This window comes from Sycon ciliatum, chromosome 4 (genome assembly GCF_964019385.1).
Source record: "Sycon ciliatum chromosome 4, ocSycCili1.1, whole genome shotgun sequence".
In the NCBI taxonomy this organism is placed as follows: Eukaryota; Metazoa; Porifera; class Calcarea; order Leucosolenida; family Sycettidae; genus Sycon; species Sycon ciliatum.
Window position 1 is genome coordinate 31280097 of NC_088646.1, and position 25781 is coordinate 31305877.

Here is a 25781-nt window from a genome sequence, read left to right on the forward strand (position 1 = left end):
GACTCCACGCACTGACTTGTCTGTGCATGTGTCAGTCTCATGCTAGTGGAAATCCGGTCGCACGTCTAGCGGCCCCAGGGCGCTGGCCGTACAGCCGTGGCATGTCTTAGTATTGTAATAAATGCGCTGCTGCTGGTCGCGCATCGGATCAACAAGTGCACTCAACGACTTACATGACTTGTACGTTCTGTACGCGCTGAGGGCGCCGGCCCCGGTCACTCGACTGGATTTCCATGTCCGCGACAGTACAAGTAACAGACAGTAGATCTACGTGCAACGAAGATGTGGGTTGCAACTTGCATGATCCACTCACGCACATACCGGCGGAACTGCGGTGCATGCAGTGGGCTTGGGCTTACTCATGTCGTGATGGGGCTTGACTTGAGGGCACAGACAAGGATCTGGGACAGGAACTGATTGCGGATCCGCGTCGCGCAAGAGTGCGAGCAGGCGCGCGCTGTGCCTGCTGGCAGTGCTGTACGAACAGCATAGCGCGATCGACTAGCCCGCATTTGTACTGGTGTCGTGATTATGTGCGCGTAGGTACGGCACTAGGTGACGGTCAGTGTGCAAGTGACTTGTGAGTCACACTCACACTGAGACATGATGATGAGATCGAGAGCTGTACAAAGTGTAGTCTGTATGTGCCGTGCTGTCAGTGTGTCGCACTCCAGCTGAGCCGTACGTGCTGGCCCGACGCACGGCACTCAACAGCCGGTCCCGTTCAATTGCCCTCTCGAGCGTGGAGCGTCGTGCCTTGTCATGTGCTGGCCTGGCCACTGGCGGAGGTCGCGGGACGGCAACAGCTGCCCACTGCACTGCACTGCGGCTGGCCTGGTTTTTCTAGCACTGGTCGATCGTACAGGATGAGTGGCACATCCAGCGGGGCCTCGCCTGGCGTGCTCTTGACCGCTGGCCAGGTCGTGTAGTCGCTCAGCTGGCTGGTCAGCCAGCTAGCCAGAGCCAGCCGTCGCCCGTAACGTAACCGTTCAGCGCAGCGGCGACCAGGTAGCGTCCGCAACATCAAAAAAATACTGCCGGCCATGTCTGGTTCAGTATACATTATCGCTTTGTCCTACAAAGATCACTCGGCCAAGTAGTTAGTCGTGTGTCGATCATGGCTCTATGATTTCGTGTTTGTGTTGGTCTCTTGGCATTGTCGGCGTAGTAGATTGACTGGAGCGGCTACGTCCACCAGGATAGAGGATGTCGTACGACGGACAGTACACACTTGTACCAGAAGCATCGCAGCCGAATGGAGTGAACGGACTCGACACGACTGGTCTGGATGGAGATGGGACCGAGGTGGTAAACATTGTCTTGGAGCACGAAAAAGTCGAGCGTTCGCCGCCGTACGCCCTCTCGAATCAGCGCGATTATTCGGGACACTCGACGGCTGGGAGTGTCATCGTGGACTGCGACTTGCGTAATAACGGTGTTGTGAGCTCTGCTGCTGCTTGTGCGACGGCACCTGGCGGCAATGTAGTTTACACGTCGTCACATAATTCACCGTCGTATCCTGAGCAGTCTGGTCGACGACCGTCACCAGGACCCGTCGTCGTCGGACGGCAGCGTGATCGAGAGGATCGCAGGCCCCGGACCGTACCCTCGGCATACCTCTCGTCACCGCCTCTGCCACCGTCGTCACACATGTCGGCACGAGCAGATACGAATGATGATCATCATGACATATGTCCGCCATCGAATAAGCGCACTATGTATTCGTCGTCATCGTCAGCTATTCGCGGAATGGTCATGAACTCCGGAGTCGGTAATCATGTACCAGTACGAGAGCGCGAAACCTCACCACCGCACTGGCGTCGACAAGCCCCGAATCAGCTGACTCCGTCGCAGCACTTCTCATCTCACAGTTCGCGCTCTTCATCAGGATTCAGTGATTACAGATCAATGGGCCATGACCATACTCAGTCCTCATCCACGTCATCAGTGACCAGCTCCAGGTCGACATCATTTCCACAAGCCCCACCACTAATGACTGGAGACAGCAATGGCGCAGCACTCAGTTCGCAACAGCAGCAGCAGCAACAACAACAACAGCAGCAGCAGCAGCAGCAAAGGCAGGAGCAGCAGCAACAGCCACACCAGCCACTGGTCTTCTCAGTGGCGTCCGAGGTGGGCGAAAACGGCGAAATGACGTGCATATTCTGCAACAAAGCTGAAGCGGCCGTCGTATGCTTGGGTGCTGCGTGCTGCTCGTTTCTCAACGGCAAGCTACCCGTGCTGTGCGACCACTGCTCGCGCATGCTGCACATGCACCATCCTAATCACCGCTTATTTCGCTGTGCTGAGTCGGAGCTGGCTGGTGGCATAAGTGCTGCTGGCAAAGGGATGCATGACGATGGACTAGCAGTTTCGCCGCCTGATTCCTGCCCGGATAGCTATCAACTGGCCAGCTCGCCCAAATCAATGAAACTTGGTAAGCAGATTGCGAGTCGTGGCAAGGGTAAGCTGTGTAAGCTGGAGCTACTGGAAGTCATACACCAACGGTACATGATCATACTGATGCACGTTATGAACAATCCATCAACATCCATGACGGATGCATACCGTGCCACAGGGATATCGCGTACGACACTCCAAGACAACCGCTGGATCACAGAACTCAAACTGGCCGATCTGAATCGCTACGACGAGCTGATGGAAGACCTGCTGAAGGACGACCATCTGCCGCGCTTGCCCATGATCAGTCTTGCTTGCCAGGAGGCCATGTCCGAGGAGCCACTCGCATCGAAGGTTGCTCACATGCGTGCCACGAAGCAGTTGCTACCATTCAGCTCGACCCGTGAGTGCACAAAGTCTGGCTCCAGCAGTGAGAGCATGAAAGTTCAGGGCTCTGGTCCCAAATGATGCTCACCAATGTTCACTGGCAGGTTTTCAACTATTATTTAAAGCTGCTCAACAGATAGATGTAGCAGACAAACAGGACTCGTTTTTGACCGGCCGCTCCCTCACGCACACGTCCATGCACATACTTCAAGGTCTGCATGCAATGACCCATGCTTATGCAATCACTCATGAGCGCTCGCGCACGCACGCACATACACGCGCGCGCACACACACGCATGTGCACACACACACACACACACACACCCCACACACACAGTATATCTCATATGGTACTGCCACGCTACACCAATGGTGCATACCCAGCCTTATAAGTTTACACTTAAAGGGGAAGTATACCCTAAAATCAAATTTTCACCAGTTGTAGTCTTCTGGGTGCTGAGTCGAATGGTCTTGGTCCGAGGAAGCTGCGACGCTCCCTTCCTACTTGAATCCCAATCGAACTCGCGCACTTCCACCGAAACTGGGTGACTGCGCCCTACTAGATGGGGATTTGTATGCAAAATGTCACTAAAAGCGCCATTTCGTTCTTATAAAAGCACGGATGACCGCGATTGGCCCATATGTTGTAGTCTTTTGGACGCTGAGTCGACTGGTTTTGGTCCGAAAAGGCTGCGATGCAGCGTTCCTCCTTTATTCCCAATCGAACATGGTTGAACAAGCGGTCACGTGCTCCTGGGTGCCCAAATCACCTGGTCACCGCGCCAGCAGGCGACAACTTTCACACCAAGGTTCAACTCGAGTTCAACTCGAGTGACAGGACTGCACCCAAAAAAGGTCAAACAGGCTAGTAAGTTAGTTAGTTGTACCCTGCAGGCACGGTGACCAGGTGACTGGTGTACGCAGGAGCACGTGACCGCCTGTTCAACCATGTTCGATTGGGAATAAAGGAGGAACGCTGCATCGCAGCCTTTTCGGACCAAAACCAGTCGACTCAGCGTCCAAAAGACTACAACATATGGGCCAATCGCGGTCATCCGTGCTTTTATAAGAACGAAATGGCGCTTTTAGTGACATTTTGCATACAAATCCCCATCTCGTAGGGCGCAGTCACCCAGTTTCGGTGGAAGTGCGCGAGTTCGATTGGGATTCAAGTAGGAAGGGAGCGCCTCAGCTTCCTCGGACCAAGACCATTCGACTCAGCACCCCGAAGACTACAACTGGTGAAAATTTGATTTTAGGGTATACTTCCCCTTTAACCCGACCATGCCTGAAAGTTTTGGAACCTTTGCCACCGTATGAAATTGCTCAGCGACCGATTTATGTTCATAAATGCCCATTTGATTGATCCAGCCTGAGGCGGGTGCCATATATAGTTGACTGCTGATGAGCAATCCGAGATATTGTACTCGTTCTCACACGATGCCACAGCACAACTTGACTTTTCCAAATCCCCGTCAGCTGTACTATTATCAGCTCCATGTACTGCGTGCCTTATGGGACTTTTGTTTATTTTTGTGCTGTTCTATTGTTGTTGGTCCAACTATCATGTCCTATTGATTTTGTTCCAGTCCGACCTCACTTGTGTCTGTTTATTGCATTCTGGATTATGTTTGGAACGTACCACTACTGTTACGCGGCACTACATCATAGCACAGTTGGGCTCGGTGACATCCGGCGCGTATGGGGCTTTTGTTTATTTTTCGTGCTGTTTTCGTGTTTTTACTGTCGTTGGTCCAACTATCATTGTCATAATATTGTTCCAGTCGCCTGACTTGTGTCTGTTGATTGCATTCTGGATTGTGTTTGGAAATTGGAATGCACCACCACACCATAGTACAACTAGCTGTGCTCGGTGAAATCGGACCCAAAGTGCACATTTTGCGCCCTCAACCTGCACGGCCCTTGACGCCCTGGAAATGGCACTGTACCATTTCGCATTCGGAATGCGACTTGACATACACATGTATACGTAAAGTGACGTAATCGGAAGTGGTCCAGGGCACCAGTTTTTCACTTTGGCTTGGGTTTCAGTGAGCGCAACTAGTTAACTGTACATTGTCATTGGTGTGGTGTGGTAGTACCATAATCATGGTACTGCTACCCCCACCCCCAATGTACAGTTGCAAGACCGATCATGGCTAACCGCCCCGGCTTTTGACGGTCCACGGCTGGCTGTACTGTGTGTGTGTGTGTGTGTGTGTGTGTGTGCGTGTGTGTGTACATGTACGTGTGTGTGCGTGTGTGTGTGTGTACATGTACGTGTGTGTGTGTATGTGTGTGTGTGTGTGTGTGTGTGTGTGTGTGTGTGTGTGTGTGTGTGTGTGTGTGTGTGTGTGTGTGTGTGTGTGTGTGTGTTAGGTCGGCTGAGACTGCTTACTACCAGGGTGACTGAAAATTGAGTATTCACACGGCATGGGGAAAAGACTGAGCACGTCCAGCACACGGTTGTGCATAGCTGCGTTGCCTTGGTGATGTCTTGGTTCTGTGCTCTACTGGCACTGCTGTAAAGCGACAAACTTTCGCGGCGCGCAAATTTAGCGTTTTCAAGAATTGCGCTGGTTCACGATGAGAAATAAATTCAAATAATCGCGATTTCATCCATTCAGCTGGATCGTGCACTATATACAATTTAAAAATTTACAAAGCAGTTCGCAGCGATTTATATTTGCGAATGTGTGATGGTCGCGAAAATAGCGAAATTTCATCTCTAGCGAAAGCTTCTCACTTTACAGTACATAGTCAACTTCGCATATAACGACACTCGGTGGGGCATCAAGAAAGTGTCCTTAATCGCGAAGTGTCGTTACACCCGAAGTCTCATTACATGTATAATATTATTACAGTTGGAAGGGACTTTGCTCTGGGCATGGAAATGCTGTCGTTATTCGCGAATTGTCGCTACATGTATATCCGCAGTCGTTATTAGCCAAGTTGACTGTAACTCTCTGGCATGCTACTAGTACAATGTAGTTATTACTAGACCATGATCACTGAATGGATGAAAATAGGATTTTGGACCTGGGGCGACTACGTCAGGCTACAATGGCATGCCGACCCCGTGTGACAGGACACCCAGCTGCTTAGTTACCATGGTTTCTACCGTGGACGATCTTGGAGTCGTCATCATCAATATTATTAAATTTTGTTTTACATCGGAAGCTCAACAACAGTGCAGCTGCACAAATATGAAGGGCCGATGGGACCAACAAATATATAAATGTTTAGAGAAAAAAATGGGGGATGAGTGGTGAACATAAAAAGAAAAGAAGAAAAACGTATGCTGAACCTGGGCAATAAATAGCTGGTGAGAGGCTAAACGTTGCCAATGATATGCGTAGTACACCGGGGAGTCATCAGTACACACTCGGAGCCTCGGTACCCTGAGTGTGAATGACTCCCTGGTAGTATCGTAGGCAGGTATGTTCACTCTGCGCCTGTCTAGTACTAATAATACCAAGACTCAGGTGTAATATACATGTACTAGCCTACACACACACACATGGTTAGCATTTTACTGTTTACGCCGCTAAATCCAACGGTACTCGCACCCAGGACCCAAAATACCGTCGGTTTGGTATTGTTTCGACGATAGAACGCTCTGTTTACCGGGTGACAACACCGTAAGGTTCAACTAGGGTGACATCACAAGCCGATCGTTGTGTAGGAAAACAAAATGCTAATCAGGTCTTTGTTGTAAACACACAAGAAACGGTACAGGCCGACGGTTGAAGTTAAGGTGAACCGGCGGTAAAATGCTAACCATGTACACACTCAACAAGAGTACATAATGTACTCTTGCTAATAGTACTTCCGAAGTATGTTATTGTATTGCCGGGCCGGGCTAGGTGGCCTAGCTCAGTATGTACATGTAAGGGATCCATGACTGAGAAATTTGACTCGTGAACCTTTTCGTAGCTCCCTGTCCAAGGGGTTTAGTATGCCCTGCTGTACATCAAGTTGTTATTATCCAACAACACTCGGCCGAAGCCCGGAGATTGGCACCCACCGGGCTAGCATCCAGCAGCCAAAGGTGGAGCCATACAATTACATCATAATTATGGATGTTAAATATGATGGTAGGTAAACAACAGAGAGAAACACACAACACTTTCTAGATATCGATCATAGGAAACACGAGAGGGTTTGGAGGAAAATAGGACCAAAAGAACTCCACCGCCCACCCCAGAGCATTGCAAATCAAGGACCTTACGCATGATAGCTGCCGAGCCAAAGAGAGCATTCTTTGCAATTCAGACACAGAGCAGTAGCTGGTGATACCGATGGTCACAGGTGTCAAGGTATCCTGGCAACTGTTTGGAACCAGTGCCCGAAGTTCCACCTACCACAGGAAAAATCTGAGTCTCAACTTGCCATAGCCAAAGGATTTTGCGAGCAAGAAGTTGATACTTGGCACGTTTCTCAACTTCCTTTTCAGCAACGCGTGGATCACCAGTACAGCAATGTCAATGATCAGGGCCTTCTTGGCAGGTCCATCAACCAGAACAACATCAGGCCGTCGGTGCTCAATGAAGCGATCGCACCGGATGGTGAAATCACACAGAATCTCGATCTTCTGGTCCTGCGGAGAGATGTTGGCGTCTGAAGTATCTCTAGCTTCAGACATGTTATCCTCGGGTGCAGGATGCTCTTGTACCGTTGCATTGGTCTTGGTCTGGTCAAGCACCGGATCACAGTGGTGCTTGTAGTACTTGTCTTCACATGGTATCCCATGTACACAACCGGGAGCGAAAGGTGGACCAAAGAGGCCAGCCAATTATGATGCTCCAACTAATCCCGTCCAGCGAGCTTTGAAAACTCGCATAGGATATGGGCAACCGACTCGCCCAACTTCCCACATATTCGACACAGGGGGCTTCCGCCCTGATGGAAGATTTGGGCCTTGACCAGATTAGTTGCCAAGGCCTGGTCTTGTGTCGCGATCGGATCAGGCTCTCTGTGGTCTTCTTGAGACCAGCCGGCTTTGTCAGCCAACTCTAGGTGTTCTCATTGGTCAGTTGTTCTGTTTGCCGGACAAATGGTCCATGCAAGGGTTTCTGGGTCCACACCAAGAGGTGTTCTTTCCGACACTTCACCACCTGCGAGGAGTCTGGCGGGGCATTGGATGATCCAGATGTGGCCACAGATGACGGGCGCAGCCACCTTCAGGAGTCCTCATCTGACTGAAGCACATAGCGCTGCAGATTGCTTTTCTCCATGGTGACAACATCATGAATATTTTGCAAACCACGTCCACCCTCCTTGCGACTGGCGTACATGTACATACGGGCTACATCAGCACGTGGATGGAGAGCTCCATGCATACTAGTAGTCATAATCTTGCGTGTTCTTCGGTCAGCAGATTTCTTCTTCTTCTTATTATTATTATTATTATTGCATGTGTTCATGATCAAATTTGTGATAGGGAAATCCCCACAGGCCTAAGGCCTTCTAACAGGGTACTAGTACCCTAAATGTGACTAAGAATTGGCCGGTTATGAATGAGCCCACTCTCAAGTACCAAGAGTAAATACATTGCTTGTGCTAGCATCAGGCCTTGATGTAGGAACCATTGCTCGCTTTCACTGATTATGCTGTATACCGGTATTCAATACTAAAAATGCCATGCAGCCAATGATACTCTCCGGGAAGTTCGGATAGATCCTACCGCGTACCGGCCTGGCCTCCAGAATTCGTATGGCAGGCACTTCCTTGAATTCTGCTCCATTTCTTGACCCACTACCAAAACACCACCAGAAAAAGTACGATTGTCAGACTGAGAGCCAATTTTAATTGTCTGCCTGTACAGCATCATGTCACTAGATCAGTGATCATACTCATAGTCATACAGGTATTTTACCAGGCTTTTTTAGAGTTTCCCGACATCACGTTCATGCTCTTTAGCTCGGTTACCTGGGAGACCTGCAAGTAGGCACAAAGCACGTTGCCATGGCTGAACACTATGTAGTGTGTGAGCCTCCGGAGCTCCCTGCATGCCCGGCCTGCATGGTGTACGTGTACCACTAGCACTACCAGGATCTACCCGGCCAGTATTTTCGTGCGCATTTTTGCCACCCATGTATGTGACGTGAACACAGATCAGAGTCAAGCCGAACAACAACACACACACTGACACAGATCAGAACGAGCTTCGTATCGCTGGTTTTCAAGAGTTTGAACGGTTGTGAAAAGCGAGTCGAGAAACACAACATCGTCTTTTTTTTAGTTTGCAACATTATCATTCATCGGTGTGCCGACTTGGATTAGGGCATCAGCCTGGGTTTGCTGGGCTGCTGATCTTTGACTTGTGTCGCTCTGCGTGACGTCTTCTACAATGGACGAGGGACAAGAAGAGGTGTGTTACACCGACATGATTTTTTGATATTCCCTGTTCAGTGCTGCACGACGTATTTGCCGTGATTTGTCTACTCACGTCGAACCGTGTACATGTATGGCCATGTATTTCCAATGATGGAACTGTTCTGTCTCTGTGTCATAGGCGACTTTTGTTGCTGAGGAAGTCACGCAGCTGGTGATGGACGTAAGGATTCTGTAACTTATTTTGGGATGCAACCATAAGCACCAATACGTTACACCAATAGTCCATAAATAGTCCATAACCAGGAGTATGCAATTGTCATCAATTTTCTATGGGCCAGCGGCACTGGACTTTGCCTCCATCATACCATGCAGCTTCATACGTTAAACAAAAAGAGAGTAATATTCGCACGTCCGTGTTACCACAGGCTACATGCTGGAATTATTATTATTAAATTTTTGATAGGGCAATCCCCACAGGCCTAAGGCCTTCTTACAGGAATTGTCTACGTGCAGTGCGGAACATCGAAAACTACACTTTCTCTGGGGGTTTGAAACTAACTTTCGGGCGGGACTGGAGTCCGTACACCCGAAACGTACGGACTGTGCCGGGACTTGTCAAGCGAAAGCTGGTGGGTTGGTTGTTGGTACGAGAGTTTGAGGATTTGACCCGTATGAGCACAAAGTGTTGTGCACAGGCATGTTAGGAAATGAAGGCAGCGCGCAACGCGTGTGTTCATGATACCGTAACATACAGTCAAATCCCATTAGGACGAACACTGATAAGGCAAACTTTCCTTTAGTACGAACTAGGGCCAATCCTATGGTGGGCCAGGCATCGTATCAAGTCAAAATTATTCGTTTACGACGAACTCCTGTACGACGAACTTTCGTGAAGACGAACTAATTTCAAGCGTGATTTGGACGAAATCAGCGTGTAGTGCGAACTTTCAGTCCCCGTGGGTGCGCTGGCTGTAGTTTTTTCGATAGTCGAGGCTTCTTGTACTGGCAAAATATGTTACAAGGCGGAGGACATGCTGTCATGAATTCATTGCACATTGTACTTACCTGTTGCTGGGTTATGTTATGAAAAAAATGTTTTACATTTGCCACAGCTTGCACCTTCACATAAATACAATCCATATGATATGCGTATCAAATTTTTTGTCAGATCTAGATAAAAAGAACTCCGGATAAGACAAGCAAACTTGTTCGGTCCCTTGAAATTCGTCCTAACGTGGTTTGACTGTACTCTTGGTTTTGGACTTTTGTTCAAGCCTGTTTCATGTTTGACGGGGCGCAACGTAACTGTCCTAACAAGTAAGAGCCTGCCGGGAAGGCTGGGGCGTACTGGCACAATCCGTGCAACACGACAGGAAGTACATGTAGCTGTTGCGATGTTCAATGTCGATCAGCGCCGGCAAGAGTACATAACCCCCCAGAGTGTGCAACGCCTGATCCAGCTCTACATAGGGTCTTGGTCGAGCGTAATCGGATCTTTGCGTCATAACATCCTACACATCTGAGGGGAACCCGGGGAGTCGCGGGGACTCTTGGATCGAAAACAACGGTGCCCTGCCTCGAGACCGGCCTTGCACTGGTGCGGAGTGTACGCACGACATCAGAAGATTTGACTACGCTCAACCAAGACCCTATGCAGAGCTGGATCAGGCGTTGCACACTCCGGGGGTTATGTACTCTTGGCGCCAGGCATAAAGCACGTCCCGTGACAGGTTGACTTTCGGCCCTATTTTCTTGTTTAAAACAAATGTTTTGAATTACCTCTCCTCAAATGAAGCGGAATGACACTCACAATACCAGTTTGTCATTTAAAAGTTGCGTCCCACCAGTCTGTGTAAGTGTCACAGGAAGTGTGAGTTTCGAAGTCTGGAGAAAATATTGAGCGTTTGCTCCTGGGATGATGACTGCACCATAACTATGTAATGTTAAGTGGTAGAACTGCTTTGAGTCATGTTGGTGGAAATCTTTTTCTTTTCTTCAGACGTTTGACCCTTTTCAGCTCCCTCAAGTTAATGAATGTGGAAATAAAGCAATCCCACCTGCACCACATGCGCTCTCTGGCCGACCTCATCACACAATGTGGAATTATGTGGAAATATGTAAAAGAAAAAAGAAGAAGCACTCAGTTGACTGCAGACTTGCAATGAAAATAGCCGTGTCTAAAAAATAATGTACATGTATAAATCCGTCTTGAGGGCAATGTGCTGATATGTTTGCATCTTGACATTACGCTTGGAACGTTACGCTACACGCCTGCAGTGCCTGATGGAGCAGTGCTGTCTTTTCGCGTTGAATGATCTTGCACCGAGAAAAGTGTGCTCCAAAGTCATTCATTTCGTGCTCAGCCGGAATTCGGAAATACTGAAAGTTTCACATTTGACTTGTGATATCTCGAGAGTGATGATCTCAGCCTCCTCGGACCAAGATCATTTGGTTTAACGTGCACAGAATCACCAACATGTGTGACACTCAAGTATTATAAATCTGCTTCGACGTATAGAGGTCACCAGTATTGCCAAGAGTAAAATTAATATCACTGATCACATACTGTACCTACGCATCCATGCTGTTTTGCTGCTGCTGTTGCTGTTGTTGTTTCGAATCTTTATTCTCACAATGGCTTGTTGTTGTTGTCGTCGTCGTCGTTGTTTCTAGGTTATTGAGCCGCTGCTGGCTGGTTCAAACTATCAGCACAACCGTATCAACCAGTGGTCCTCGGCGGTGGTTGAGCAAAGCTTGAACAGCTTAACGAAACTTGGCAAGCCTTTCAAATATATCGGTATGCATTTCAATTAGTGGTCTTCCTGTTGTTTTTATAAGACTGGAATTAAGAGTATACAGCTCCCCAGAATTTGCTACTGTTGACGAGTAGCTGTCACGACTCGTTTTCAATATTGCGTCATTTCTCGTGATGCATTAGATCTATGTTCAGTGAAACCTGTCTAAGGCGACCACTCAAGGGACGAGAAAAAGTGGTCACCTTGTCCAGGTGGTCTTCTTATCCAGATTCAGTGGGTCATGTGAACACATTCACTATACATGTACATGCGATATATTGTTTTGATCAGTGCATCACACTGCACACACCTATGCTACTATCACGACTCATGTGCCTGGGGGCCTCAGACCTGTCAAGTATCGTGCATGCACCATGTACATTCTACACTTTCTGCGCTGATGTGTAGATCTACCATGTGTGGTGCACAGTGCAATGCGTACATGTACATGTACTAGTAGGATGCAACGCGGTCGCGGGTGGGTGGTCGTTGGTCGCGTTAAGCGAGTGGTCACCTTATCCGAGCTGTTTTGAATGTGAATGCGTCTGTGACAAGGAAAAGTGGTCGCCATGGTCGAGTGGTCGCCATTACAGGTTTTACTGTATACATTCGATGCGAGATCGTCCGCACACGTGCGGTTTTGTGTACAGTCCAGTGGAATGCATCATGAAAAATGATGCAATTCTGAAAAAAAATGAGTCGTGAATGAGGTATTAGAGAGGTTCTGCTACACGGAACTGCGTACCAAACTCCGTGTCCACTGCAGTGAAGTTTGACACTGATTTTTCGTACGTTGCGCCGGTTCTGCTCTATGTAGCATGTTCGTAGCAGGCTCGAACTCCCCGCCACATGTACTCTGTCCGCTCAGTTTTCACGCGGAGACCAGTCCGTGTGAAGCGTGCTTCACACGGAAAACGGTATGAAAAAATCCGCGTGAAACTTGATCCCGTACGGCATCGAGTTTTCCATACGTACTTTGGTACGTTTTACCGCGTGGCAGAACTTCACTGGTGAGCACTCATTCCAGCTGTCACAGCCGGCTTCAAGTGCCGAAAAATTCCAATGTACTTCTAGGTATGTTGGGACATGGTTGGTAGTTGTCATGGCTGGTCTCATAAGATACGTGGTCTCTTTGCACATTGGTTGTTGTATTGGATAAGGACTTTACTGTCGTTGACCGGCATGCATTGCCCTGGACAATGTTACCAATGACCAACAGGCTACCGGTACCGAGACTACCGACACAAATTCATGTGATTGAATTCTGGGTCCGTGCGTTTGTGTGTCTGTGTGTGCGTGCGTGTGCATCGTCGTCGTCTTTGCACTTCTGTCTGCCTCTTTTTTCTTCTTCAGTTAACTGTGTTATCATGCAGAAGACTGGTGCAGGATTCCACCAGGCCAGCTCGTGTTACTGGGATAACGCCACCGATGGTACGACGTTTACTGGTGTGACTTGTGCTGACTTGTTTTGCTTCACCAAATACTACAGTTGTAGACTGGTTGTAGACGGGCAAATCTGGTGACTCCATGTACATTTTTACATGCTAAGGCCACACCAAGTTAATTCTATGTTTCGCGTCGGATATTTTCTGGAAAAGGCACGCGGGCGGGCGGAAAAAAAAACAAAAACAGAAGAAAAAACAAAACTCCATTCTATGTGTACTGAGCAATGTTGCACACAGAATACCACTACCAAACTGTCAGTTCTATCCAAAATGACAAGTCGTCACAGGACAGCTGGCAGACTGGGCTGGAGCGATACAGAGATTTCATGGATGGCTCCTTCTGCATTTTGATATGAGTCGAGTGCGATCCCGCTCCATCACAATCGTGGAAAATCTCGAAGTCCTTGACACCTGGAATCTCTGCTCGCTTGGTGAGCAGGTCCAAGGCCTACCGCACGGCTTGGAAAAATAGAAATTTTAATCTCTCGCACCTTCTACGTACCATCGCCTGGAATGCAAGATTATCGAGAAGCTAATAAACTCTGATCTGCCATACTGGCTAGAGAATGTTCGTCAGAACAGCCATTGATTGGCTCGTCTAGGTTCTTTTTTCCTTGTCAAGGATTTGAAAAGGTACGCGGGCGGGTGACGCGAAACATAGAAGTAACTTGGTGTGGCCTAAACAGGATAAAAACGCATACTGTTAAATAACACACCCTTTTCTATGGGCTCCTATTTCCGTAGAAGAAGAAATATATAAACCAGAGTACGACGAATTACGCGCCACCGCTGTATCGAAGGATGACGAGATCCACTGAATCCGCTATCGGCAATCCACAGCAACAAGGCCTCGGAGTGATGGAGAACGCCCCTTCTATCCAGTTTCTAACTGCTAATAAATTCCCTGTAGACACTCGTACGACACACGCCTTTCGATAGGTGTTGTTCTTCGATCTTTTCACACAAGTACCAGAAATAAACTTAACACCGACTCCAGCAACAACTGCAAGAATGCTTCGGATGGAATGATGAGAGCGCAGCGATTCTTATGGTAGGTTGAAAGCACGCAGGCAGCACATCAGGAGCCAAACACAGACGAAAGGAAACAATGGGAATAAACAATACAGTAAAACAATTCCGCTGCACAGAATAAACGGACAACAAAAAAAACCCGTAGATAACCGCTCAGCCAACCACCGGGTGGTCGCCGTCTGGCACGTCAATGCGCGAAGGCAAAACCGGCCAATATTGCAGAAGTACTCAATATGGCAGGAACTACAAACCAACTCTCCGTCGACGTCCAAACACCTATATTATTTAGAAGCTACATGGAACACTGTGCTATATCAGAATACATACAAATGACGATGCACAACAGAACAAGCAGTGTTCTCCTGAACAACCGCGAATAAGCGCCTCTGCAGTGCTTCAAAGTACAGTCAAATCTGTTGTTAGCGACCGCCCCTTGGTGCAAGAAAAAGCGGTCGCTTACGGCAGATGGTCTCTTACGGCAGATGTATGGTAAATCCGGCATACCAGGTATATGCTTCCATGTACTCAAATCGACGAGAATAATGTGATTTTTAATATCATTTTATTGGATATTCAACGACGACCATACCCGTATTACGCGTATGCGACAGGGCAGTAGATCGACACTGCCTAGCGCCTGGACTTGAGAGCTACAGCACAGCCTCAGTACAGCCTACAGGCCAGGCGCCAGTCGATCGCACTTGCAAGACAGCGCATTTTCACACTTTGCAGTTTACAGCGCACTGGCAAGTACAGTTTCGGACCTGAACCTGGGTCGCGGTCGCTTACAGCAGATTTGAATGCAGCCACCGTGCATGAAATCGCGGTCGCTGGTCGCGCACAGCAGATGGTCGCTCTGGACAGATCAGTTTGTATGTGAAACCGTCGGTGCACGGAAAATCGGTCGCTAACGGTAGATGGTCGCCTACAGCAGAGGTCGCTAACGGCAGATTTGACTGTACATGCAATCAGTCAAATGCCTGGTGTGCGAATTGGACATATTTATAATCTCATGTAATTGCAGTGGTCATCAAGACTATGCCTATCCTCAGGACAGTGTGCATTGTGAAATGTCATGATTATACCAGACGGATGTCCACACCAGCTTCAAAAATAATTGGGGATCTTGCTTCTGACCGTAATGATTGGGTCAAAATTTGAGCTTTTTTAATTATTTTTTTGCAATCCAATGACGGTGGGATTCTAAAGTCACCGTACAGAGTGGGATAACGGGCGTTGGTGCCGCCGTTTTGTTGAATTCTGAAGCAGCACTGGTGTGTGCCGTGTGGCCTTCCAGGTAGCTGCACAGTTCGGTGGGAGAACAAGACAATGTACTGCATCGTCAGTGTCTTTGCACTGGCCACGTGACATGCTCCGGAGCATCGCTGCTGCTACTGCCGCGGCTACTGCTATCACCACCTTCCACCTGGACTTGGTAACTCTCTCTCTCTCTCTACAAATGGTATGACAACCGGGACCGAATATCTCTGTGCATTCATCAATCAACTGCTATCGCCGTGCGCATCATAGAAGCATGCACATGAGAATCACAGTATCATTATATTGCCACCACGGTATGCATCGTCATGAAATGATGCGTGACGTTTTTGAACATGTGCACTTTTAGGACTCTGCTTCGCCATTGGATTATCTAACAGCGTACTCGCATCTCTGTACCCTTTGCCCCTAACGACTAACCGACCCGCTGTGCTGGTTTTTGTGATTGTCGATTCATATTTTTTAGCTACTTTCTGTGTACATATGTGCATGAGCTTGTGCATGCTGGTGGTCGAGTGTGTTCTTGATGTTATTGCACTTGATTCGCACTGCTCTCTGGCTTTCTTGCGAGCGTGCATTGCTCGTTCAACCAATTAGTTTCTATGTACTTTCAATCTCTGGCTTTTCTTCTGTATTGTTTACTGCCAAGTAAGTGTACTTGCCTACTGGGCTACACACAGTTTCAATGCTCTGTGATCTTGTATTGTCACAGGGAGCTCAGTGTTAAATGTTGTTTTTGTTTTATGTGCACATTGCCAGGATTTTCGTGACAGCCCCACTGTGTGTTAACCGACAGCATTGTTTGTATGCCTCTACGTTTGTTATCGTGCACTGCAGTGGGCTTGTGAGGAAGGCGGTGGCAGCGTTTCCAGGTTGCTCGGATGCAGGCAGTAGTAGTAGTAGACTAGCATGGCATGTCCAGGTAGCAGCTACGCATGTAGTGACAAGTGGCATTCTGGAATACTACAGTAGGTTTGAGCCTGCCTCGTGTTAGTATAATTTCAGCCCCGCTCCAATAAGCCCATTGTGCATTGCCAAATATGGAAGGTATGAGTAATGCATGTGAGTACGCTGCACTGAGATCAGCAATGCGCTGTTCAACACCCCAGACGACCATGCCCAGGTGGCTGTGAAGGCCTGAAGGGTGTTCATGGTACAAATTAGGGAGGTTTAGTCCCACGTAATCCGTGGGTACTTTACGTGTGTGTACCACGTGATACGCAGTGACGTGACCCACGTACAGACGTTTTCTGATTCACGACATACCGTACCGTGTATGGAGGCTCACCCACGTTCCGCCAGAACGTGGGTAAAAATCAGAATGGAGCGCATTGTGCGAGCTGTGAGGGTGCTCAGCTGAAGAAGTTTCCGAAGCACGAAATCAAAATATTGGATGAGCTTCTTCTTCTTCTTGAGCTTCGGGTAGCTTCGTCTTTGACCAGGTTTGGGCCTTTCACTTTATGCTTTTGTTTGTTCCGTGTGACTAAACACAACATTGCAACGTGGGTGCCCTTCATCCACTTTACATGGATCACCCATGTACGCGTTTCCGTTACGTGGGAACTAAACCTCCCTATTACATGTATGTCATTGCGCAATGGGCTTATAGAACCTTCTTGTTCACAAATTTTTGATACCGGCAGTTGCCTCATACTTACCGCAGGTCTAGTGATTGGAATACGGGTACAGTAGAGCTCCCCTTTTCCGGGCACTGTCCGCAGTTAGGAGTTACCAGCAACTCAGAACATAATGCACTTAGTGTATGCAAGTAAACACGTTTTTACGCTTATCAATAATATATGGGGCCATTTCCATCGAAAAATCCCGGTTTTGTGAGTCCTGATAATCATGATGGGTAAGGACCGAAGATGCCCGGATCTCGGGAATCCAGGGAGCCCTACACATTTGTGTATGTATGTGTAGGGCTCCCTGGCCTGCTGGGGGAGTCCGGATCAGGGGAGTTTTACTGCACAAATGTGTAGAAAGTACAATGTACTTGTATTATTGTTACCCTGTCTTCAAATCAAGTGGGTATGGTACTGAGCCTTGATATCATGGATAACTAATTCACTTCATTCTGCATGGCATTCCTGAATCCAGGGCAGGGAGGAGAGCAGACAACCAAGAAAGAACTGCCGGCTCTACTGTACAAGTAGAGTGTGTCAAGGAATCTCTGTGACTTAGCCGTCGGACTCAAGTGCGTGAGCTATGTGATTCCCCTGTGTACGAGTGTACAAACGGGGTCCTTCCGGGAAAGAATGTGCCGGTATAACCGGTGAGAAGATCTTATGATTTGAGCTTTGCTCACGGTCACGCACCCCATGGTCCATCTCCAGTCATAGTCGCTCATTATGGGGCATTCCTCCAGTTTCACTTGCCCGGTACATGCACTCTTCATACAATCATAACCAAATTTACGATACAAACTTTGAAATGGTCGAGAATGACGCCTTGCACCCAAGAAGGGAATGTAGTGCACATCAAATATAATGGGGGAGTTGTAGTGGTCCTTTTCACACTACCTTGCTGTGGAAACTCTGCAGGAGTAGGGAGGTCGTCCGACTGTCTAATTATCCTGGCTTTAGCAGGAAAGAAGATGGTCACACACATTTTATGGGAGATCATTGTTTACCCGCTTCTCAATCCATTGAACTTATTAATGACGATTGTTTTTTTTGTCTTTTTCATGTTTGGGAGTCTCGCTTTTCCATAGTGCACGGTGAGATTGAACAGCTTGGGTTGCTAGTCTTACTTGCTACCGTGATTATCCGCAATTGCTGGATTACCAAGGGATAATGACAACACAATCATGTATCACTCTAGAACTCGGGGTCTATGGGTTGTGGCCTCTTGGTTACACCACACATCTGAACATTCCGGTGATCATACATCATTCCTCTGTTTTACCTTCTTTTCTTCTTCTCCTTCTATTTTCTTCACTGCTGAATTCAGCACTAACGAGTAAGCGTGATTTCGTTTTCTGTTATTGTTGCATTTACCAGTTCTCCATCTGGTTAAAAACCAAATAGTACATTACGCACGAGGATTTTAGATGCCGGTGTTGTGCAGAGCGCGTAAGCACACTGCACTTATTATGAGCATTTTTCTTCTTCAAATTTTGGGAGAGTTTGCGCATTCAAACTAAGTCCTGATGTGGGAGTATGCTAAGAAGTTATAACTCTCGTGCTCATTCCCGTATCTACTTTGAAGTACAGCACTTGTTTCACTGTTATAAACTGCACTATAGTGTACAATGTACATACACTTCGCAGTACAAGCAGATCACATGCACCTGGACCATGCACATCAGAAGCATGCGGATAGTGGCATGACAGCACGATATACGCCATGTGCAGGCAATCCGTATCCAGTGTTGAAGAGATACTGGTACACTGTAGATCGCGCCAATCCGGCCTGCTTTAAGCACTGACTGGTCCGGTCCAAATCTGGCGTCCTGAGCGGCGACTGTTCACCGAAGGTCGCAAGCCGTGGCAAGCCACGCCAGCAACACCATTGTAAATCTGCCCCCGCAACTGCCACCTTGTGCCTCAGCACTGTGTCCGATCGCTGACGAGTGCATGCTATAGGTGCTTTGAGGAGTGTGCAAGTAATTGTACTGCAGCTAGGTCAGTCATTCACAGCATGTGGATGGTGCATGCACCAGCACAGGACAGTCGACATCAGATAGTATTAGTAGTGTTCAGTCAGTGCTGCACCCATCGGCTATGACGAAAGCATATGTCGCTTGTCATGCGAGACACCCTTTTGCAGATGATTGCCGGCCAACCTGTCAGCTGTAAAACGAGCCCGCCCGGAGCAATGGCGTGTCCATGTGCTGCTGGCCGGTCATTTTGCAACAGTCTTATTTCCCCTTTTCCAAACGCGAGTGCGGCATGCACAATGGCCAAGTATTAGTGTGTGTGTGTGTGTGTGTGTGTGTGTGTGTGTGTGTGTGTGTGTGTGTGTGTGTGTGTGTGTGTGCCGGTGTGCATGTGTGTGTGTGTGTACGTGTGCATGGCAGTGTGGCGCATGCCGCAAGATTCGCCCTAAGCTCAGGTGCCGACCGTCCCTGATCTCCAAACACTTGTATTGCTCCGGCTATTCCGGCTATGCTAACACCCATCTGGCATCTGTCAACTTTCTCCTAAGTCTAAGAATGCTCTGCGACATGCCCGCTTTCCACAGAGACTGGGTGTTTATGTTGTCACCATGCTGTCACGTGCATGCCAAATCACATCCCAGCATATCCACGTCGCCTGATTCTTCTGATCACCAGATCTTGGGCATCCTGGATGGAAACAAGTGCTCCACTATTCATGACACGGCAGACTAGACGCATATGACAGGCTGGACCAACCCATCCCTGTTTTGTTTGCCCATGTCGGATAGGTCACAACTAAACTCCAAGTCCAACACAATGTCATTTCCGCAGACCATCCCAAAATTTGCGACCGCTACATACACTGACCATCCACTGATTCCGTGTGCAATGTCATCTGCTAGGCTGTGTATGCTGTGTGCACGCAGGATACATGACTGCAGTGCATGGTGCATGCATTAATTTTCGTATCTTGCCTCGCTGCATACTCGGTGCACACCGATTTGCGGGTCCGCGATCTGGGACTTGGGAGTGCCTGGTTGAAATGAAGCCTGAACAGTGAACTGAAGGGGACCAACCTAGCCAAGCCCGGGAGTTTACAATGGTTTACTGCTAGTGCTAGGACCTCGCGTGTTTAGGAGTAGACCTACCTCGTGTCCCACAGAACTGTGTTCTTGAGCCTACATGTATACGTATGTGTTCTTCGTAATCTTACCCGACTAATCTGACCTCAAAGAAACGGTGCATTGAATCATTTCTAGTTCTCCGAAAACTACAACTCTTTCCTTACCGGCGTTCTGTAGTGGCGTTATGCTGGCTAGCTGAGCTCCTGCGGGCTGTGTCGGGTGCTGAGAGTGAGAAGTCATGCTCGGACATCGACCACAGCGCTCCGTCGTTGGCGCAGCAACGGTTCTAGCAGCACTTGTGCACGCCCTGTGCCTGTTGGTAAGCGTTGGACTCGGCAATGGGCAGACCACCAACTCTTCAGTCTGCCAACCAACAGCAAGTCCGTCCCAGGGCTCGGCTGGATCCACGATAAACGTGTACCTGAATGGAAACTGTAGTCTTGTTACCAGCAGCAGCAATACATTGCAGGTAGCTATCTTTGCGGGCAGTAATCCGACTTTTGTCGTTCCGGTAACGAGGCGGAATAGCTCTCTCCTATCGACTACGCTACCAGCGGCACCATTCAACGGTGTGGTCACCCTGCAATTGCTATCACGAGGCACCGGCGGGAACTTCACCCTGAACATCACGACAGGCTTCAACTTTCTACCAGGTAAGACTAAACAAACTTTCACAATTGTGCTATGCGGCACTGGTTCAGTGGTTCACTGGTTCAGTGGTTCAGTGGTTCAGTGGCGCATGAAAACGTCACCCTTGTAACCACGTTACACATTGTAGTTTTACTGCAGGTCTGTCCGGATTTCTCTCCTTCATTTCTTGGATGCATACATCCACTTTGAAACGTAGGGGAACCGTCATGTAACATGATAATATTATTGTTACTGCAGGATGAATGAAAACAGAACAGGAAGCATTTGTTAAACTGATTGCTACAGCGCACAGGCATGTCTGTGTGAGTAATTCCAGTTGTTAGTTGTTAGGCTCGGTATTGCAGGAACCAGGTTCCCAATATGTATGCTGACGTGGCTTCTTAGCTGACGGCTTACGGATTTGGCCAGGCCGGTGAGCTCTGCCGCGCTAGGATCATGGCCCACAGGGCGGTGAAAATATACTGTATTGCTAGTCCGCGAAATCCAGTCCCGCGAGTCGGTCAGCACCCGTCGGTACTGCCCAGCCCAGCTCAGGCCTGGACCTGCAAACTCTGAGCTGGTATAATGGCGTAGTGACCACGCCATGAGGTCACGTAGTCTGGCTGGCAATGCCTGCAGTATGGAATGTCATACAAAGGTTGTAGCCTGGCCCAAGCCATGGACTGGCTTTGCAGCTTTGGCATCAGGTAGTTCTGTAAACCTTGCAGCATGTTTGGTGCGAATCCAGGGTATAATACTGCCGGTATATGTGATTGAATTATGTGTTCTAGGCTCAGACAGCCAGACATGGCTATGGTCAAGGGCCTTGGGCTTTCTCCCTGCATGCATTGAACCATCCGGGGGTGTGCTCATAGGCTGACCAGGCTAGCTTTGACGATCACGTGACACACCCTGCTGATTCGGCTGATATAAGTAGGGCCCGGTGTAATATGCCCGAAACTTTGCCGAAAATGCTTTTGGGAAATTCTCGTAAACCTTGCCGAAAATGCTCCCAAACCTTGCCGAAAATGCTCGGAAAATGCTCACTTTTTGTAACCCTCAGCACACGCCGTCAAAAGACTCAAAACCAGGGAGTCAGAAAATACCGGTATTTTACGACTCCCTGGTCAAAACCATTATTTTCAATTCATAAACTACTCAACAAGAAGCTAACCCACGGAATGCGGAAGTGACGTTCTTGTTTGGGAAGTTTTTCTTCTCTCAATTTTGATACACAACGGCCAAGTGCTCCGTTTCCCCCAAAATGCTGCATCACGAGCCCAAAGTGCTGGGTTCGCGGATTGTACCGAAAATGCTCAAAAAATGCCGGCATATTACACGGGGGCCTAGATATAAGTTACGTCATGTGAATAAGGGTGGGTTCCGGGTTCCGGCAGTGTTAGGAACTTTGGAAGTCTAGTTAGCTACCCGCAGAGGAGGAGGAGGAGGGAGCTCCAACATCTAGGGATCCTTGCTGCCTTGCTGGGAGGAAGCCTATCAGGAAGAAAATGATGTTAACTAAGCAACGAGGAAATTGCAAGTGAATCTGAGTCTAGGAACGAGTATAGAAACTACTTCAGTAAGTGCGAAAATTGGAAAAATTCAAAGCGAACTTGCAGTGCTTCGCAGCGATTACTTTCTCTTTCCTCCGTGTGTGCTTAGACTGGTTTGTGCGGATACAATTACACAACGTGTGCGAAAAATACAGGAAATGCTGCTTAACCTCCACGAACGTTTTCTGCGAACAGAATTCCGTGAAATCTAACCGACGACAAAGCGCAACGTTTAATTATACAATGTACAGTCCGTATCGCCTATAAGGTTGGCGGCTATAGTAATATACCGGCTACAGTGATCAATTTCTCAAATTCATTTTCATTTGCCATAACTTAGTATACACAGTTATCGCGTATAGTAATAATCGTCTATAGTAATATATCGCCTATAGTGATCAAATTCATATTTCAAAAGACCTTTATTACATTATTTTGCATCGGTTATAGTGATTGATGTAAAATCAAGCGGTGTTAGAGGAGAACAGGGTGTTACTTCTTCATGAAGAACTTGTCCAGTGAGTGTTGTTTGGTGAGTTTTGCTCGTACAAGTTGCCAAAATATGCCTCCATCGTGAGGAAATGCTGATTTTCTGTGTCAGGAGCTACAGCCGGCTACATGACATTGTACATGTATGTAGTGCGGATGTGCATGGCGCGCTGAGTCGTTTGACACCCCACTCGCATACATTGCATGCAGTATCGGTCATAGTAATATATCGCTTGTAGTGATAAAATGCTCAAAATCAAACACCAACGCTATAGGTGATACTGACTGTACCTGCACACCTTATGGCGGCAGTGTTTGAGGAGCACAGGTTTCTCTAGCTCCCAGGTCCATGTGGTGCACTGTATGACAGGCACACTACGAACACCGCCGGCTACCGTACTATACTATACTGTACTATACCGAAGAAAAAACTATACTATAACGTACTATACTGTACCTTCCTATGTTCTTGTGCAGCGTTAAATATCTCCAGTGTAGAGCCAGCGTCGGGCCAGCCTGGAGCTCTAGTTAGGTTACAGGGCTGCTTTCCGCCGCAGTGTGGTGACTCATTAGCAAACATCTCTGCAGTCGTGTTTGCTGGCGTTGTGGTAGCAGTGCAGAGCAGCTCTAGCAATCTGATCTCATTCCTCGTTCCCAATGTCACCGTCACCAATCAGACGAGTGTGGCGATTCGGTTAGAAAGTGCCAGCCAGGCGAATGTCAGCGTGTTATGGATCCTGGCACCGGCGATGCAGATAACCTCGGTGATGCCACAGTACGGGCAGACAGGCACTATGGTGTCCATCATCGGCCAGTACCTGTTTGGTCTTGGAGGGGCCGATGGCCGGCAGCCACTTGCCGCGGCAAACGTCACGGTTTCTCTCGGTGGCTACGCCGCCACCTTGCTGGTTAGCAACTCCAGTGCGCAGAGCCTGGTCGTGAGACTGCCACAGTGCCCAGCGCCGTGCAATCTCTCCGCGTCGGTGAACGCCACTCTGCGCGGTGCCGTCACTGTCACCTCGCTGCATGGTGCGTCGGCTCAAGTCTCGAATGCGTTTGCTCGTTTGCAAGACGGACGCATCACCAGTGTCAGTCCGGCCTTCGGCCAATACGGAACTAGAGGTCAGTACATTCAGCCATAATTCACATTAACACGTACAGTACATGCCTGCAAAGGTGACATGTTGTGCAAGACCAGCAGCATGTGGTCTTTGAAGAAAGGTTACAGCTAGCCTGCACTTGTCAGGAAACATGTCAGTGTACATTGCACGGCAGTTCAAAGTAAATTTACTGTACAACCTCTCTTATCCAGGTGCCTCGGATCCCAGGGTGTCCCATATCAAAGTATTGTCCATAACAGCATGCAATAAGCATACAGTGGGTACAGCACATCTTTCTGTTCAGCTGGCAGCAGTGAACGACACATGATGAAAATTGAAAACCATAACAGTTACCTTCCCGCAAGGTGACCAGCTGAGGGAGGTGTCCTGATGTGGCAGGTCCTTCTGTGCTTATGTCCAAATCATTAATTTTGTGTAGCTGTACTGTTGCATCACATATACATGTAATTTGAAGGAAAGGCTGATGTCTTGCTCCTTTGCATGGGTGTGTGAACGTGCGTGCATGTGTGTGTATGCGTCTGTGTGTGTGTGTGTGTGTGTGTGTGTGTGTGTGTGTGTGTGTGTGTGTGTGTGCACATGTGTATTTACACATGTTACACCATACAGTCACCATCAACGGGACTCAACTCTTTGCCTACAGTGGTGGCATTCGATCAGTCATGTTCAACAACGTCACTGCATTTGTCAACAGCAATTCTTCTGAGTCTATTCAGGTCATTGTCCCTCGACTATCTAGTTCTGTGAACAACATGTCGGTAGCTATCAGCATTGAGACACTCTACGGAGCTGTCATATCGGCAGCAAGTGCCTTTACGGCACTGGAAAATGGCAGAATACTGTCTGTGACTCCCAACATTGGACAGGCAGGGACATACGTGAGCCTGACGGGAACAAATCTGCTGGGAAACGGCACAAATGTGACGCTCGTTGAGCTGGGCACAGCCAATGTCACCGTGTTGTCAGCCAACAACACTCAAATTAACCTGCAAGTTCTCGGAGGTGCAATAGGAAACAGCACCATTCGACTGCAATCTAATACGGGTGCAATCGTTGAGAACAGTCAGCTCATCTGGGCTCTACAACCAGCTGGTCAGATCCTATCAATCAGTCCTCCACAAGGACAAACAGGAACAGTGGGTAAGTTGTGAAAGGCAGTGTAGAGTGGTCATGTTACATTGCATACATCCGTATCAACAAAGCTCGCCTGTTCCTTGGCCATTTCCCAAAAGCTCTGTAACCATTCTCTCTCTCTCTCTCTCTCTCTCTCTCTCTCTCTCTCTCTCTCTCTCTCTCTCTCTCTCTCTCTCTCTCTCTCTCTCTCTCTCTCTCTCTCTCTCTCTCTCTCTCTCTCTCTCTCTCTCTCTCTCTCTCTCTCTCTCTCTCTCTCTCTCTCTCCGAAAATAGTCTGTACGGCTTGTACTACAATGGTCAAATTAACGGTGAATAATCGGGTCACATGACAGAGAGATATCTGGATTTTGTGACAGAAAATGTGGGTGCGGCTTATACTCCGGGAAGTACGGTACTTTCTCTCAAGTTGGCCGGCGGTTGGAGGTGTCCTGATGTTGCAGGCCCTACTTGTACTAC

At 48.3% G+C, this 25781-nt stretch overlaps 2 protein-coding genes across 2 annotated transcripts in view; both read left to right on the plus strand.

Moving 5' to 3' along the window:
• Positions 1 to 8944: 8944 nt before the first annotated feature.
• LOC135815624 (dynein light chain Tctex-type 1-like) lies at positions 8945 to 16491 on the plus strand. The gene is made up of 5 exons (XM_065328942.1): positions 8945 to 9160; positions 9305 to 9346; positions 11800 to 11923; positions 13275 to 13352; positions 15696 to 16491. Exons 1-5 carry the CDS (start codon positions 9140 to 9142, stop codon positions 15764 to 15766), a joined length of 336 nt encoding a protein of 111 aa, XP_065185014.1. The 5' UTR covers positions 8945 to 9139; the 3' UTR covers positions 15767 to 16491.
• Positions 16492 to 20344: 3853 nt separating this feature from the next.
• Positions 20345 to 25781, plus strand: part of LOC135815625 (uncharacterized) — a 16641-nt gene continuing 11204 nt past the window's right edge. Inside the window, exons 1-3 of the mRNA XM_065328944.1 lie at positions 20345 to 21054; positions 23551 to 24195; positions 24801 to 25331. Of these exons, the coding sequence (XP_065185016.1) occupies positions 20640 to 21054; positions 23551 to 24195; positions 24801 to 25331 (1591 nt within the window). The 5' untranslated portion in view covers positions 20345 to 20639. The remainder of the gene's footprint in view (positions 21055 to 23550; positions 24196 to 24800; positions 25332 to 25781) is intronic.

Bases quoted from the DNA above. Each gene is read 5' to 3' on its own strand.
- LOC135815624 (XM_065328942.1), top strand. From the start codon at position 9,140: ATGGACGAGGGACAAGAAGAG. The intron at 9,161-9,304 runs GTGTGTTACACC...TCTGTGTCATAG, and splicing joins TGGACGAGGGACAAGAAGAG to GCGACTTTTGTTGCTGAGGA. The intron at 13,353-15,695 runs GTACGACGTTTA...GTGGCCTTCCAG, and splicing joins CTGGGATAACGCCACCGATG to GTAGCTGCACAGTTCGGTGG.